Below are 19,109 nucleotides of genomic sequence, written 5' to 3' on the forward strand. Positions count from 1 at the left end.
ATCAGCTTTTGTTCTTTATTCAAACACGAGTTACAGATCAATGTGTGACGGCAGTCAGGCTTTATGGAAAAGTACGAGAGTCCGTGCTCCGGGTAACAATCATCTCTAACATGGAAAGGAGTCTCACATGCGCTGCATATACCGCTGGTGCTTGGACATAACATCTTTGATATCTCAAATAATGTAATTACAAAGGAAAAGATACAACATGGTTTACCAGAAAGGCCAAGCTGTGGGTTAAAGAGAGGGCTGAACTGTGGGTGAGGAGTGGAAGACAGGCCTTGCTCCTTTCAGACATCTGTCTATGATGCCAAGAACATTGCTTGTATTGAAAGTGAATCCTATTTGGATTACGGACAGGAATACAAGCTGTACTAGAATTAACAAGAGATCCAGCTTAATGCTTTGAAGTTGTAGTTTCATATTCAAATCAACACATTTAAACAACACGAAAATGCCCTTGAAACTGGGGAAATACCTCGAGTGTAGTTCTGTGCTGCCATTATTGTATTTGCTTCCTCTTTCCCAGACACCAAAGTCAGGAACACGGTAAACTCTTTCGACACAAAATACAAGGTTTTGAATAAAAGAGACCTAAAAGAAAGGAAAAGAAACGAACATGAGAACACATACAACACTGAGAAGAATAATTAAATACCATATGAAATCCAAGTATGAACTTATCTCCCAAAGTATATTATTGTCTTTCCTTCTTTTTCTTAACATGGTTTTATATATTCCAGACTAACCTCTAACTTTCTGTGTAACCAAGGATGACCTTGAACTTCTCATCCTCCAGCCTCCACCTCCCGAGTGCTGTGAATATAGGCATATGACACGCCTAGACTAGGGGATGCTGGATATCGTGCTCAGGGTGCTCTGAGGGCTTTGTGAACACTAAGCAATCACTCTACCAACTAAACTACATTCCGGGACCCTAAAGAACTTTTAAAAACACATTTAATTCTTCTGATTATTACATTATCATGAGTCCTCTGCTATACTTAGATTTTCAAATATAATGCTTATAAAATTTAAATCTTTCAAGTTTCCAACTATATTTCTTCTATGAGGTAGTATCACTGTTTATGAGGGCTATGTATCATATCATAAGAAATGAGTAAAACATAGAACAGTATTTCATATTGGGCAATATTTTGAAACTAAACTGTCTGTATGAATTACACACAGACACGCACACACACATACATATATAAACTGTAAAGCTTTGAAGAATAAAAAAAAATAAGCTTTTAAAAACTGAAATCGAGTTTTCTTTTCTGCACAATTCTGGTTCCTTGTTGATCAACCTGGAGTTGATCATGCTTCTGGAGAGTAATTTTCCTCCCTGTCCTTTCTGTAACTACAGATCCTGATTATAAACACAGCCCCCACTGGGAAGCAGTGCAGGACAACGGAGCCTGGAGAGAGCTACTGAGATTAACATAGAGGAAGGCTCTGGCAGCAGGCTAAGCCTTCCCCACGTCACTCTTAAAGAGACAGTAACTTCAGACAGTCAACCTGCTTTCTGTTCCGTTTCTGTCTTCTTCAACCCTTTTCTGACAATAAAGCCAGCTTCTTCTGCATGGTCCTGAGTGGTCTTTTCAAAATCTTGGGAGGTGATACTGCCCAACTCCCAAATCACTAATGAAAGTAATTAGAGGTCAGCCATTTTTCACCTCATTTAGTCAAAAATGTTTTATGAATCTTGACAGTGTTGTGATTTTCTCACTGGACATTCAAGCCCTTCTTACTCTACCCACTCTCCTCACAAGGCTCTATGTATTAAATAACCTCTGACTGGTACCTTGGGTTCCAAGAGGTACAATCATGTTAGTCCTGCTCATTTCCAAATGAAACGCTTTTATAAATAAATGAATTTTCCTCCAATCTTAATTCAAAAGAATGGAATAGCTAATAATTCTCGATGTTCTTGAAGCCATAACCACAGCTTGTTATCTTTTGTTTCACACGTTGCCCCCTGCCCCCTCTAATAGTACACTGGTCTACTCCTCTTGTTTGTAGCTACAAATTCCACAAGCTCTCAACCAGCTCCTTTCCCCTTAAATCATTCTTCAGCAAAACCAGAAACTGAGATGAGATTTCTGCCTAAGGATTTTATGTGACTATTCATATGCTTTATTAGAAAAATATTAATGTGAGGATTATGGAGTTCTCTCCTAAGCCTTGCTGGAACTATTGTATTTCTGAACAGTATTGCTTTTAAAATTACATTCATTTATTTTGTGCACACGTGTGTATGCATGACTACGTCTGCATTCATGTACATGTGCACGTGTGTGAGTACACGAGTGTCACAGTATTGCATGTGGAGGGCAGATGGCAACCGTGGAGGTAGAAAACCATTTCTCACCATGTCCGTGACCTTAAGATCTGAAATATATCTAATTGCAAAGGATTTTGCAAATAAGGAGATACAGACCTGCATAACAACCCTGATTCATAAATATAAATCCTTTGTGGTTTTCACATAAATACATCAACAGATGAATAGATGAGAATCCAGGCCCAGGATTATAATAAATTATAATAAACTGAGTGGAGAGAGAAAATGTGATCTAGATAAACAGAATATTATCTGGTGTAGGAGTTCCTTCTTTTTGTGTGTTGCTTTCATTGGTTAATGAATAAAGAAACTGCCTTGGCCTAGCTGATAGGGCGGAACTTAGGTAGGCGGGGAAGGCAGAACTGAATGCTGGGAAGAAAGCAGAGTCGGAGAGACGCCATGGACTGTGGCCAGAGGTAGATGTGCTAAAACTTTTCTGGTAGGCCACAACCTCGTGGTGATACACAGATTGATAGAAATAGAGCTAATGGCCAAGCAGTGTTTTAATTAATACAGTTTCCATGTGGTTATTTCGGGTGTAAGGTAGCCAGGCAGCCGGGACAAACAGCGGGCCCTCCCTTGCAACAATTATCCAATAACTAAATAAAAAAAATTATACAATTTCCAGGAAAATAGATTAATCTGGACCTCTTCCTGATATGTTAAATGTTACTCTAGGCCCGGGGAGACAAATAGTATATGTTTTTCCTTGAAAAGGAACTGAAAGCAGAGGAAATACTTAGGAAGAGGAGGAGGATCAATGGATGGGGTGGAGGGAAGGAGAGAACAGGGATGGAGTAGATACAAACACGTAATTTGGATGAAAGAGAACACCTAACTCATCATTGCTTAAAGAGAGAGAACTGGGTACCCAAGGAGACAAGAAGTTGCACAAATGTGAGAACAAATATCACAACCACTTCCTAGGTATTCTTTGTATTAATAACTTCAATGCTGATTCTATAAACCTGTGCAAGATTCATTCTGTTGCTGTGATAAACAAACAACAACAACAAACTACTTTGTTGATCAAAAGCAGCCTGGGGAGGAAAATGTGGGGTTTTTTTGAGGGGGAGAGATGCTTCCAGGTTATAGTGTATCATTTAGGGATGGGGCAGGAGCTCAAAGCAGGAGCCTGCTGGGCAGGGACCAGGGAAGAACTCTACTGCCTGCTGACTTGCCCTCTGGGAAGGCTCACTCCTGCTTAGCTAGTTTTGTCATATATCCCAGGAATTTCTGAGGAATGATGTCACCCACAGTGGGCTGGCCCTTCTAAATCAATGAATAAACAAGACAATTCCTAGCAGACATGCCCACAGACCAACCTGATCTAGCCAGTTCCCCAGATGTGGCTTTTATCTAGGCTGTGTCAAGGCGACAAAGAAGATTAATCAAGACAGGGACCAACGTTCTTTGCCCCCTTTCCATCTTCATACCAGAAGGTATATATCATTGAAATCTATTTTTGGAAGAAGTCCATATAGAAATACTTCTAGTATAAACACCTTCACTATTCACCTCCAAATTATGGTTCTGTTATTTTCTAAATGTTTTATGAATATCTTTAAAAAATAACTGAAACATTTGAAATGCTCTGACATTAGGGAGCAAATAAAATAATATTTTAGGACACAGTTTAATGTGCTAAAAGCAAAATCTTAAAGGGCTTTATAAAATTTAAGGCATGTAATGATAATAAATTTGCTATATTTGATATTAAGAGGACCTCAAAGTGAATAAACAAGTATAAGTTTATAATTCATTTACTATTCACTCAAAAAATTATATATGTGTGTGCATGTATATAAAACATTCACTACAATAAGCCAAATTAATCAATATGTTTAGTAACTCCTCATTTTTTAAGTTAGAGTCTCAGAACTATTTATGGGTAGATGGCTAATGCTTACAAAATTCAGTTAGGAAGAATAAAATCTAGGGTTCAGGAGCACTAGGACCAGTTAATTAAATGATTATAGTTAGCAGTTATTATATATTTCCAAAAGCTACAGAAGGGACGATTTTGAATATTTGTAACACAAAGAAATGTGACTGATATGCTAAATTACCTATTCTAATTTGATACAATGTACATCTTGAATCAAAACATCACACTCTACACTTTAAATATATATTATGTCAAGTAAACTTTTAAAATTCACATATAATTTATATGGCAACTTCTGAGTAAGAGTGAAGAAGTTAGGGCTGGAAGAGATGGCAGTTAAGAAAATGTATCGCTCTGGCAGAAGATGGACTTGGTTCTCAGCACCCACATTAGACAGCTCAGAATCACCTGCAATTGCATTGTAATTAAAAATAAAAAATTAAATGAAGAAATTAGATGAGGACTGACTGAAGTTATAAATGGCCCAACAAAATCATTAAGAATATCTTAACTAAAATTTACCAAAATAAAATAATTCATGGCCTAGGGAGAAAATTCAGTGGACAAGAGAACTTGCTAAGCAAGCATGAGGACCTAAGTTCAAATCCCCAGCACTACAAAAAAACTCTAGTGTTGGTGAGCAAGGGCAGAAAAGAGGGAAAGCTGGGGCTTGCTGGCTGCCAGCCTGGCTCTAGTTTTGCTGAGAGACCCTGATTCAATAACGTAACATGGAGCAATAGAACCAAACACCTGATATCTTCCACAAATATAAGCACTTTTACCTGCATAAACATGTATGAATAGCAATCTAGTGCACATACAAATACACATAAACAAAAATCACAGATCCAACAGTAAAGCCAAATTTTAATGACGTGTTTATTATACTTTGGAATGGCTATTGTTGGTTGTCAATTTGGCTATATCTGAAATTAACGAAAACCCAAGCAGCTGTGCCCACCTGTGAAGGATTTTTCTTGATTGGATCATGGGAGGTGGACGACACACCTTAAATACACAGATCAGTTGAGGTCTGAAACCCTACTCTAAATCTGGGCCATGCCTTCTGGTGGCAGCCTAAATAAAGGACATAGTGGAAAGAAGCTTTTAATTTTTTGCCTGCTTTCCCACACTCTCACTGGCAAAAATCATTCCTCCACTGGTACTAGAGACCACCTCGGGATTCTGATAGACTGAAGATCAGCTGAGACATCCAGCCTCAAGGACAGAGTGAATGACTTTTGGATTCTTAGACCTTCCACTGAAAGACAGTCACTGTTGGACTAGCTGGATCACAGCCACTCTAATAAATCCGCTTTCTATATCAATATTTATGACTAAATACAGACTTATTCTATCAATTCTGTTTCTCTAGAGAACTCTGACTGGAACACATATGTTTAATTGGTAAAATTGAACGCTATATTTCTACTTACTGTTTACCTTTGATAGAAATATTTCATGATTATCTTTACTCACAGTTTCAAAATTTTATTATTATTATTATTATTTTAAAAAGGCATGAGGCCTCAGGCTTGGCTTTCAGTATCACTGAAAATAAAACAAAGAAACCCTCTCTTCCCTGTTTAGCACAAAACACCAATAACAAAAGTCTCAGGAGTTCTCACAATGTTCAGAAACAAAGACATGAAATCTAAGATGGATAATCGTATATGGTAAGCCAGTTTCCAGGAAAACAGACATGCCAAACAGACAGGGAATGGCCACACCAGGGCAGCAATACCTGAAACCAGGAGACTCCTCCTTCTTCGGGCACTTAGTAATGGCAGCCACCCCAGGGAAACAAGACTCCATTCCAAAGACTTCCCTTGCCCCAGGTGGCTCAGCAAAGGAGAGTCTCTGTGAAGTACACTGTCAGCGAACTCCAACTGGGTCATAGGCTGAAACCTGACAGACATGATACTGAAGCTGGGAAGCGGGGGATCAAAGTCTGCAGAAAAACCTTCACAGACTCTTCTTCCCATGACACTGAGGAGCTGCACATTGGGCAAGTCTATCATTCTAACCAGGGCCCTGAAGGAGCTCACAGACGAGAGGGAAGCAAGGGGATGAAAGACAGAAGAAAGAAATTGAGGCATTGTGACTTGCAGATAATATGACTCCATACATCAAAACCCTAGAGAGCCCACTAGAAAACTAAGAGATACTAAACAGTTAGAGCAATATGTCAAGATGCAAACTTACATATAAAAATGCATAGCCTTCCTGTGTACCAACGACAAACATGCTGAAAAAGCAGTTAAAAAAGAAGTCCTGTTCACTACCCTCAAAAACAGAAAAACAAAAACTTAAGCAAAAATGTTGAAATAAACTTCACTAAGCAAGTGAAGACCTGTATACAGTGAAAACTTTAAAATATCAAAAGAGGAACTTGAGGAAGACTCTAGAAGATGGAGAGACCTCCCATAATCACAGATAGGGATGACTATTGTGAAATGGATGGACTATGTCTGCAGATACAATTCAATCCCCTTCAACACTCCACACCATGTTTCAAAGAACTACAGAGAACAATCTAAAAATTCAGACAAAACAAAAAGATCTGAATAGCCAAAGCAACCCTAAGGGGAAAGCAGTGCTGGAGGCACCATCACACTCAATTTAACAGAGTCATGGTAATAAAAATTGCACGAGACTGGGACCAAACCAGACATGTAGATTAACTGGGGAAAAACTGGGGGGGGGGGGGAGGACACAACCCAGATATAAGTATCCACAGTTACACAACTTGATTTCTGACAAAATCCCCATAAATATACACTGGAGAACAAACAATCTCTTCAAAAAAAAAAAAAAATGGGGCTAGGAAAACTGTGTATCAACATGCAGAAGAAAGAAAATAGATCCTTACTTCTTACATGCATGAAAACCAACTCCATATAGCTTAAGACCTTGACAATAACCAGAAACTTTAAAATTATAGAGGAAAAAGGACAGTAAACACTTCAAGATATAGGCATACATCATGACTTTACGGTTGGTACTCCATGTTGCTGAGGAAACACAGAAAACAACAAATGGAACCTCAAGTAACTGAAAGAGCTTTGCTATAACAAAGTAAACAGTTCATGGGGCAGACACAGCCTGAAGACAGGAAGAGAATCTGCTAGCTCTAGACCTGACAGAGGATTAATACTCAAAAATAAACATGGAAATAAACAGTACAATCAAAAAAAATGAGAAAAAGAACTTCAAAAGAAGAAACATAATTGGCTAATAAATATTTTTTAAATGATCAACACCCATAGCTATTGGGGAAATGAGGATTCAAATAACGTTTAGATTCACTCACACCCCACTTAGAATGCTGTCCTCAAGACAGCAAGATAAGTGCAGCAAAGGCCCATGGGTGGAAGTCAGTGGATGACTTCCGTTTGTTGGCTCTCTCCTTCTGCCATGGGTTCTGGAGATGCAGCTCAGGTCATCCGAGCTGTGATGAAAGAGTTTTTACATGTTAAGCCATCTCAGTGGCCCGAGAAACTTTAAAAACCCTCTTTCTCAATTCTTATTCACCAATGCAGACATGCTATCCAGAAGCTATAACGTCTGGATAAATTGTGTCAATAATGGTACCAAACAAGCAAGGAAAAAGTATTTTACATTCTCAACAGCATACATCAGCCCAAGATGGCCGAGATGGTCTACAAGCAGAGTTACTGGTGCATGAAATGAAGCTGCTACTAACTAGCGGGGCTGTTGTTTAATTTGCAGCCGAGCACAGCTTTCGTCGATACTTGATTCACTGCCAACCCCAGCGTCTCCTCCTCTTCTTACTGTCACTTGGCGTTGGTTTGAACATAATTCACGACCTTCACTTTTCTATCCAATCAAAGCAATGCATTTTTCGTTCTCTATCACACTGTGCTGTTTGAGCTGGGGGCACTGAATTTGTCTTATTTAGAAAGTGGGCTTTTTGCTAACTTCCCCAACTAAGATATGAATTTCAAAAGGCAGGGTCTTTGTTTTCATTGTTCTTTATGTAGAACAACTGCCACTGGCCGAGCTCCAATGAGAATTAAAGAATAGTTAATGATCAAAGGAGCATGAGAGGAATGGCAAGAGAGAACACATTCATGGTTAGTCTACAATTTGACATCTCTATACTAGCTGTTACTATTGGTCTAGTTTTAAAGTTGGTTTTTGCTGGGAATTGTAATTTTGAAACATATTCCTATTTGTAATCTTCAGTGCTTTCTTCCTTCTACATCCTTTGTGTTTCCTAAGGCTTCCTTTTTTCCAGTACTAGGCAAATGAGCCAAGGAGCTTGAGCATGCCATGGGAGTACTCTATCATGAAGTATATCTATTCCCAGTCTCTTACTTTTTGTTTTTGACATGGTCTCAATATATTGTCCAGGTTGGCCTTGAACTCACGCCAGAATCCAGGTAAGCTTTGAGCTCACAATCCTGCTGCAACTTCCTGAGTAGCAGGAATTGACCCTGACAACACTGTCCATAAATATTAAAACATCATTTTATTGTCATTCCACAGTACTTCCCAATTTCCAGTTTTCCTTCTTTAAATTATGTCTTAGTTACTGCTCCTTTATTACTGTGAAGAGACAACATGACTAAGACAGCTTATAAAATAAAGCATGGGATTGGGATGGGCTTACAGTTTTAGAGGTTTAGTCCATTGTCAATAAGGCTGGGAGCATGGGGCAGGCAGGCAGGGCACTGGGGCAATAGCTAAGAGCTTACATCTAATTCACAAGTTGCAGAGAGAGAGAGACTGAGACAGAGACAGAGAGATAAAACCAGACTGGGCTTGGCATGGGCTTTTCAAAAACCCACCCCAGTGACACACCTCCTCCAATAAGGCCACACTTGCATTAGGACTTATGGCAGAAGAGAAATGAAGAAAAACAAAACTACGTGAAGCAATTTCCAGATTCTGCATATTGCATCAGGAACAGCAGATAATGTGTAAATGACAGTAAATCGAGGCAGCAGCTGTGACCAGTGCACAGACTCTATGTGCACTCCTCGCACTTGACGTGTAGCCAGAATCGGTTTCCAGCACCAATTACAAAGCAGATTTTAAAGAGCCTCAAATAAAGAAATAGGAAATGTCTCTTTAATCTTTTAAATTCATTATACACTACACTATCACAATAGGCTCCATATTTATCAACAAATTTTCAAAGTGATTTTATCTGTCATTTTCATGTTGTTACCAGTAAATTGTAAATTACCTATGTGGTTCACGGTTTCTCTCTACAGAGAAAGCTTCTCAGCTTCCTTGTTCATCTAATGGCCGCTCCAAACACCCTTGCCAAGAACAGCAGAGTACTGGGGACTTTTGATATTTCTGAAAAGAACGACTACACTTGATGGGAAGAAGCTAATATCCCTCTTCTGCTTTAATTAACCTTTCAGCTTCTTGTCACTTTTTTGAAAAGCAACTTGGGATAAAAAACAAATCAAGCTGCCAGCTATCCTCAGTCATCTTACTATATGAGAAAAATAAGTACTTGTTTATTTAAGACACTGAAATCATACGAAAAAGATGAGTTAACCTAGTATTTCATGATTATAATTTAAGAGCTAGGTTGAAATGTAAATTACAAACAGGCTTTTAAAAACATGATAAAAGTACCATATATCCAACAAAAGTTATAAAAGTAATTATTTTAAAGTCTGAATTCATTTTATGAAAATCAAAGATACTGATTTGGACTAATCATAAGTTCATTGCCTCATCATGAAATCAATGAAATGACAGCAACTTCAAGATAAGAGCTTAGTTTTAAAAATTTAAGTATCCCACCAAAAATATGAATAAATATTCAGCAGAAGATCACTAATAGCAGCATTAATACATATGTGTACCATCATAGGAAGCTAGAGTTCCAGCAAAGGGCTGACACAAACACCCTGAACAGTAGACAATGGTCTGCAGTTCTGACACATGGCACCGTATTAGCCAGCCTGTAAAGCACTTAGTGAAACCTATAGAAAGAATCACGTGCTTACTCTGAGAGCTTCCAAACTGTGCCCCGAAACACAAGCAGAGAGGATGACGTCTCCAAAGATTAGGAGACAGAAGGCTAGGAGATAGAGAAGTAGGAGGCAGACAGGTAGGGGATGCGTAGGTAGGGGATGGATAGGAGATGGACCAGTAGAGGAGATGGATGAGTAGGAGATGGATGGGTAGGAATACAGGGAAATTATGGTGACAGGAGGGAAGGAGCCTGTCATCCAGAGAGAATTCCAGCACAGTTAACATCTGGAGGACAGCAAGATGGCCCAGCAAGTAAAGGTGCTTGCTGCCAAGCCTGGAAACCTTACTTCGATCCCTGAATCTCACATGGTGTTAGGAAAGAACCAAATCCTATAAGCTGTCCTTTGACCTCTATGGGTGTACCATGGTACACACATTCTGTCCCCCATAAGTATACAATAATTAAACCCCAGGCTACTATTCATTTCTTATGTAGCCATTTTAGATTAAAGTAGCAATGACATAAGGCCTAAAGTCTGAATGTATATGACCTTGGGTAGAGCCTCACTCCTTTTCCCAGACATTGCCTAAGAATTCTAACAAAACTGTGGATGTTACAGACATCCCACCTTCCAGGATCCCCGTGATACAGACTTTTTCCTTACCAATTTCAATCCTCCAAAGTGCCCCTTTAGGAATCACCTGATGTGGGAGTGTCATATATCAATCTGTTGATTTCATTGGTTAAGTAATAAACACACTGCTTGGCCTCATAGGTTAAAGCATTGGTGGGAGGAATAAACAGAATAGGATGCTGGGCGGAAGAGGAAGTGAGGTCAGACTCTGCTCTGCTCTGGGGCAGAGACGCCATGCTCAGCTCTCCCGGGTAGACGCGATAGCTCTGCTCTCTAAGGCACATGCGATGAAGATGGACATAGGCTAGAATCTTCCCGGTAAGTGCACCTTGGGGTGCTTACACACATTATTAGACATGGGCTAGTCCAGGTGCGAGAATTAGCCTGTAAGGGCTAGAGTTCATGGGCCAAGCAGTTCTTAAATGAATACAGTTTGTGTGTTGTTATTTCGGGCATGAGCTAGCCAAGCGGCCGGGGTGTTGGGGACGCAGCCCCGCCGCTCCTATTTCAACAATCACCCAGTGATAAAACAATAACTTCAAACTCCACCAAGATTCCACATATAGCTACTGAAAAAACACTAGCTACAAATCTCACTTGAGGAGACCTTGCCCACTTTTACATATGCCTTCCTTTCTTCTGAGAGCCCACTCCGCTTCTCTCCTAGTTCTAATGCTCAATAGAATCTCCAATTCTGCTTCAGAAATGGGCTATTCCTGAATTTGACCTGAGTTAAAGTCACTAAAGCTGTAGATCTCGTCAGGCTGCCAAGGATAACGGTGGGGAGGTGTGACTCCCAAACCCGGATTCCCCCAAACGCAGACAAATCACTTAAGCACATGTTCAGTCATTAAGTAAGCATAAATTAGCAAAGCAAACCCACTAGTGGTCACAGAGGACAAACAGCACAGAACACAGAGAATAAAGGGAAGACTCGGGAAAGATAGGAGCAGCACCACAAACACAGACATCAGCACCAGCACATGTGTAAGAAGAGGACCTGATCCCCTGCGATGGTTGAATATATTAGTCAGATTGTTCATTTTCTTTATTTAAAATGCAGATCCAGGCCACTGCTGAGACTCTGTCTCAATGAAACCAAACTGCAAAAGCCTTGAAAAGCCGTAAGAAAGACCAGGCATGAAAAGTCAGAGATGCCACAAATGACTGGGTTCAAGAACCAAGAGGGGGAAGCCATTAGAGAACTTATGAGTGTAAAATGATAAGGAATGTTCTGGAGAAGTGCACACTAAACAGTCGAGGCTTGAGAGTGGAAGAGAAATGTGAACCCCCGCAACTCTAACACAAAAGGCAGGAGTTGGAATGAGGGTAATGGACCTTCACTTATATTTGGAAGTTTGCACTCTGAATATGAGTCATAAGTTGTGACTTAATATTGGTACTGGTCAGAAAAAAAGAGACATGGCTGATGAATTTTTAAAGATTTTATTTTATGTTTAAGCATTTTTGCTTGCTTGCATGTGTGCCACCATGTGTATGAAGCAGCTGTGAAGGCCAGATCCCCTGGCGCTGGTGTCACAGTAACCATGAGTCACCATGCAGGTGCTCGGAAGAGGGCCTGGTCCTCTGCAAGAGCAACAAGTTGTCTTTACCACTGAGCCATCTCTCTAGCCACAAATTTCAGGCTATTAATTTTCATGTGTATAAAATTTAGCAAGATAGGATCTTTATAGTTAAATAAATAAAACCTTTGAAGACTTTAAGATGTTAAGATAAGCCAGATGTATTAAATTCCTGAAGAAATGTAAACAAATGGCATAGTGCCAGAGGAAAAGGGCAGCATTGCTCACTGGATACTGAGGACTAAAGAGCACTGTTGCACTCTTAAGTTCCCAGAGTTCTCACTCTTAAGGGGCTATCATATAATTTTGCCTTTGGGATTAGAACAGACAAAATGTGATAATGCTGACTCTTATTAGGGAACCTTCTATTTGCTGATTGGTCTATTTCAAAAGCTCAAAAAAATGCTAAAATGTTTTATTATCTATGTATATAAGCTACAAAAACCTTGTAATTAAGATGACTAATGTATGATATTCTTTTACAAAGAGGACTAAGGCGTAATTTATTAAAGCCACAGTTGTGTTTAATGTTCCTAAACTGCTTATGCAAACAATATTTTTGCATAAATAGGTGTTAAGATAAACAACTTGTTTCCTTCAGGGACTTTGAAATTAGCACATAATTAAGCATAGGATGTGTGTATGATCAGTCTCAAATAAAACCTCAGCAACAGATCTTTTAAAAGTCAACTTGGTAGATAACTTCCCAATGTGTTTGCATGGTAGATGCTAGAGGAAGCAATTATGCCCCATATGACTATAAAAGATGCTTGCAAGCTTGCATGCCAATTTCTCTAGTTTTTGTTCCACACACCCATCCTCTTCCTGGTCTCCCTTCTATTCCGTCACTGTTAACCACAGCTATAACTGAATATGTTGAGTCCTCTGAGTTCTCATAGACAAGCACTTGAAATAAGAGTTTGTCTTCAAGGCTTCCCATACAGTGCTATTAATTTATTACCATGGCACATAGAAGTAAAATTTCTAATAATGACTTATCGATTGACTCAAAGAAGATGTGATAATTCATTTGAAATAAATTTCAAAAGAATATAATAAAATGAGTGACTCTAGTTAATAAACCATTCATTTGGGATAAATGGTTTGTGGCATAAATTCCCAATCCTACCCCGGATATTCAAGAACTTTGTTCATTCAGTTCCCAAGGAGTAAATTTATTCAGTTCCAAATTTTTACATCTACACTGAGTCTTTTGCATTAGTTTATCCTCTAAATACAATTCTCCCATCAGAAGATTCTCCATTGGAGTTCCTCAGTTCTTCCATGTGTGTCAGTAGGGAATGTTGAGGGTCAGGCTTAGGGTCTCAAGGAAGCTGAACAAACACTGACATCACTGAGCGATATCCCCAACCCTCTACTATCACATTTCTGTGGTCCTTTTCAGAAATACTGTTGCTCCTCCTTTTTCCTCCTCCCCACAGACATTGATCCTACTGAAATCCTTCCCAGAAATTTCAAGGATGACCTCAGTGATGGACAATTTTGATTTATATCTGTATTCCTCAAATAATTGCAAATAGTGCCCCCCTTCACTCTAAAAGTATTCTCACATAAGATGAGTCCCCCACTATGGCTATCCATCAAGAAAAAGGGCGCTAAAATAATGGTAAAATTTCCATCCCTATCATTGATCTTGTGATACAACAGAGTTATTCCTGCATTTTAAATTACTTGCTTCCATTCGCTTACAGTTTGTTCTCTTTCACTAACTTTTCACCTTTAACATCATTTGCTAGATACTCATTATTTGTCTTACTGACGTGATGAGGACTCAGCCCTCTTCCTTAGGCTTCAGATACATGTAGTTCCATGATTTAAATGTCCTGTGCAATTGACACCAGAATTCCCATTGCCAGTCAAGCCATCTCCCCTAGACTTCTGATGAGGCTCTGAAGCCCTTTCCTTAAAAGTTCCAAAGCTATCCCGAGTTTAGTATTTGCAAAGATACCAACTGTTACACGTAACTCTTCTCCTACACTCTCTATACATCAGTTAGCAATACTCATCAGCTATGCAGGTTCACAACTGTGGGGCAATTGTTAACTCTTTCTCTCTTCCACCACTCATCCATTCATAAATTGAAAGTACTGACTTTCTGTTACTATGTCTTAAATAAAGTACCTGCTGCTAAAGCATAAATCTGTCACATCAGAAGTCAGAAAAAACTAAAACAAATAATGCACTGATCCTTTTGAAGGTTTTAGAAGAAAGAGAACCAAGCCAACCCTAAAAGCAGTAGACAGGGAGAAAAAATTAAGAGCAGAGCAGAAATAAATGAAATAGAAACAAACAAACAAAAAATACAGAGAATCAATGAAATGAAGAGCTGGTTACTTGAAAAGATTAATGAGTTTGTAGCCAAATTAGCTACTGGTGTGGGGGTGGGGGTGAAGACCCAAATCAGTAAAATAAAAGGTAAGATGGAGCTATTACTAGAGATAACACCGAGATTTTAAAAATGACATAACTTAAAAATTTGTATTTTACTAAACTAGAGAAAACAAAAGCAAATGGAGGTTTTGATATCTATGACAATCAAAATAAGACAAAGATGAAAAATTTTTAAAATCTATAACCAACAACAGAACTGAAGTAATAAAAAGTGTCATTCCTCCCCGCAAGGAAAAGAAAAAACCCACCCAGAAGGAGACAGATTCACTGTAGAGTTCTACCAGCCTGTCAAAGGAGAACTAACACAAACACTATATAATTATTTCACAAAATAGAAAAGGTAGTAATCACTCCAAGCTCTGTTTTACAAAGCTAATATTAAAACAAAAGGCAGACATAATAAAAAGAAAATTACAGGCATATTTCCCTGCTGAACATTGATGCAAAAATTCTCAATAAAATATTTAGAAATCAAATTCAAAATCATATCACAATAATCATTCATCATAACCAAGCTGACAAGACAGGCTTGGTTCAACATAAGTCAATAAATAAATATAACTCAACATATAAATGGATTGATCTAAAGACAGAAATTACATAATCCACTCAATACACACAGAAAAGATCATTTACAAAATTCAAAACTCCTTCATGATTAAAAAAAGTTGAAAGGGTAGAGGTGGAGGAGGGATACTGCAAACTAGTAAAGGCTGTGTACGACAAACCTATAGCTAACATCAGAATAAATGGAGACAACTCAAGGCATTTCCACTAAGATGAGGAATAACGTAAAGATGTCCAGTCTCTAGTCTATCCAGCGTAGTGCTTGAGGACTTAGCTAGAACAATAATGCAAGAGAAGGGGGACTAGGAGATGCAAACAGAAAAGAAGTCAGACTTTCCACATCTGCATAACATAATCCTATATAAAACATTAAAAGTGCTACTAAAAAATCTTAGAACAGGTAAGTACTTTCACCAAAGTGATAAGTTGTAAGTTAACACAAAAAGAAATCAGTAAATTGATCAATGATAAACATACTGAAAAAGAAATTAACAATCCATTCATGATACCCTATAAATAAGTGAACAAACCCAGCCAATGATCTGAACAATTTCTACAGTGAAAACCTTTAAGACACTGATGAAAGAAACTGACGAAGACACTGAGAAATGGAAAGATCATGAATTAAAAGAACTAACATTGCAGTCCATTGTGGGTGGAGTCATCCCTGGACAGGTGGCAGGCTGAGCAAGCCATATGAAGCATGCCAGTAAGCATCACCATTCCATGGCATCTGCATCAGCCCCTGCCTCCAGGTTCTTGCCCTGTTTGAATTCCTGTCCTGACTTCCTTTGATGATGAACTATGAAAGTGTAAGTTAAATAAACTCCTTCCCCATTTAGTTTTTGGTCATGGTCTTTTTTTACATGGTCGTAACTAAGACATATGTGGAAACTGGTTTTGTGTGTGTATGCACATGCGTGTTAAGATGGGCTATGGAAAGGGAGGAAGTCGAAAGGAAGAAAGAGAAGACATACAGACTAATAGGAAGAACAAAAGAGGAAGCTGGGAGGATAAGGGTCGAGGCAATATGAGGGAGGTACGACAATATCTACCTATTGTATGAGTGTATATAAATGTTATATTGAAACTTATTTCATACACTAAAAAATTAACACAAGAGGAATTTTGGTAAAAAGATAATTTAGATTTAATCCAAAATCTAGTATCTACTATATAAAATTTAAAAGTGCTTTTTTGTGTGTGGTTTCTTGAGACAGGGTTTCTCTATGTAGTCTCAGCTGTCCTGGAACTCACTCTATAGACAAAGCTGGCCTCAAAGTCACAGAGATCCACATGCCTCTGCCTTCTAAGTGCTGGAATTAAAGACATGCGCCACCACACCCTCACTAAAAAGTTTATTTTTAATCAAATTAAAAGTAAATTGTTAAGAAAGGGAAAAATCAGATAACAGAACATGTGGGCGATCATACCTCGTCTGTGTTATAGATTATCTGGAGCCCTGAAGAAATCATCTCCACCAGGTAGAGGAGAAACAGTGACACTGCGTTGATCTGAAAACAAACAGCAACAGTTAAAAGTTAAAGGGAGAATGAAAATATTATGATATGAAATTAATACATATGCTGTAATTTTTGCCAATAGTGCCAGATACAAATAATTTCTTCCCTATCACTAAATAAAAGATATGAACCCAATATAGAACAAGAAAACCGGCATTTTATGTGATGTGCTAAAATTCCAAATTCACTGTGCTGGTGATCACATGACGGGATCTGAGAAGGCCGTGAGAAGAAATCTTAGCATGGCTTCTGTAACATTGTTTCCTTCAGTTTCCAAATTCTGAGTCTAAAGATCTTATTTTTGGAACAATTTTGCCCCAGAGGAACGAATATGATGCCATCCATCTGTAATGAAAAAGCTACTGAAAAACAAGACATCACCTCCATCGAGACACTATGAACAACGAGGAGCGCATCTTGAAAACATCTCATTCTAAACAGAAGTGAAGGAGTGTGTTACCTGTACTCACTGGTATGCTTTATAATTTAAAGCCCTTAGTGTATTAAATGCATGCTTTGTTTGATCTAAACAAATCAGTGCTTCCTAATTTAACGATAAAAGACTCGTAATAGAATATATGAACATCCCATATAAAAAAGGAAAATGAAGTCTCCAATATGAACACATCTTGAGTGATAATTAATTTTCAATGTCAACTTGACTAGACACAAGAACTCCCGAGTAGCTAGTAAAACACTGTCTCTGGATGTGGAACAAAAAGGCAGAGGAAGGTTGCTTTCTTTGCCAGAGCCAGTATATTCTTCTTATGGCTTCAATGGTAAACTCTAGGTTCTCAAGTTTTGGGGTTCTAATCCCAGATTTTGGTCCTTTAGCCTCTAGATGAGAACCACACTTTCAGACTTGGAATGAGCTTCACCACTTGAATCCTGAGCATTCCTTGTAGCTAGGCTGTTGTAGGACTTAGCGTCAATAATCAAGCGAGCAAACACGTGTGATTGGAAACACCTGAAATTTTACCATTTGGAAGGATAAGTTCAGCTACGCAGTGAGCTGTAGCTACTGTGAATAACAGTGAGACCTTATTTCTCCAAAGAGATAAATAAAAATTTATATGAGCCATTTCCACAAATACTACCTATGTACACACAAGTCTGAACATACTGATCTCAAGTAGATACAAGTCTATCCTTCCTTCCCTCCCTCCCTCTTGGCTCCTTAACTCAGGAATGCATTTGGTAATATATCTTGAATCAAAGAAACAAAAGTCTCTCCAACATCTTATCTTATATGATTGCATTTATATTTGAAATATGGGATCCAGAAAGATCGCTCAGCAGTTAAGAGCACTGGTTGTTCTTCCAGAGGTCCTGGGTTCAATTCCCAACAATCACACAGTGGCTCACAACCACCTGTAATGAGATCTGGTGCCCTCTTATAGCCTACGGGCATACATGCAGGCAGAATACTGTATGCCTAACAAATAAATAAATCTTTGGTATATGATGTATAAGCAATCTATAGAGGCATAAAGTGGACTACAGGTTGCTTAAAGCACTTCAGGAAAAATGGAGTGTAGCTGATTTTGCTTAGAGTTTCAGGGTGAAGAAAGGTTCTAAATTTGAATGTGGTAATTTGTTGGTGACTGGGGGACCACCAGACCCTGAATTTCCCATAAACAACTTGTTTTCCTTGGCTCTGAGCAGCCTGCAGCTGATCTGAGCAAGAGACCCTGATGGCAGGGAGTGGGTTCTGGTGAGTCTGCAGCTGAAAGATCCTGAGAGCTGGGGCGTGGCCAGAGCCCTGTAGAAGCTGCTCCAGAGCACAACAAAGTGGGCATTCTTGGCATTCTTGCTTCAAGGTTGTCCCTGTGGCCCCCTCTGTCTGTGTTTTTGTGTTTTTAAATTTTCACCCTGATGGAGGTGGGTCTTGTAATAATAAAGAAACTGCCTCGGCCCTCATAGGACAGAAAATTAGGTAGGCGGAGTAGACAGAGGAGAATTCTGGGAGAAAGAAGGTTAGAGGAAGAGTCGCCATGATGCTCCCGCTCCAGACAGACGCAGGTTAAGATCCTCCCTGGTAAGCCAGCTCGTGGGCTACACAGAATATTAGAAATGGGTTAGAACAATATGTAAGAGCTAGCCAATAAGAAACTGGAACTAGCCGGGCCAGGCAGTGTTTGAAAGAATACAGTTTCCGTGTAATTATTTCTGGGCATAAGCTAGCCATGC

The 19,109-nt window shown here is 39.0% G+C and overlaps 1 protein-coding gene across 5 annotated transcripts in view; it reads right to left on the minus strand.

The window, feature by feature from the left end:
- The window catches only part of Phkb (phosphorylase kinase regulatory subunit beta), a 170,568-nt gene that overhangs the window by 108,513 nt on the left and 42,946 nt on the right, over positions 1–19,109 (minus strand). For all 5 annotated transcript variants that reach the window (XM_050120663.1, XM_050120664.1, XM_050120665.1 and 2 more), the window contains 2 exons: positions 16,830–16,910; positions 479–594 (listed from right to left, as the gene is read on the minus strand). In XM_050120663.1, coding sequence (XP_049976620.1) covers positions 479–594; positions 16,830–16,910 — 197 coding nt within the window. The remainder of the gene's footprint in view (positions 1–478; positions 595–16,829; positions 16,911–19,109) is intronic.

Source organism: Alexandromys fortis, unplaced genomic scaffold (assembly GCF_014885135.2).
Source record: "Alexandromys fortis isolate MF-2015 unplaced genomic scaffold, M_Fortis_MF-2015_v1.1 scaffold_186, whole genome shotgun sequence".
Taxonomy (NCBI): domain Eukaryota; kingdom Metazoa; phylum Chordata; class Mammalia; order Rodentia; family Cricetidae; genus Alexandromys; species Alexandromys fortis.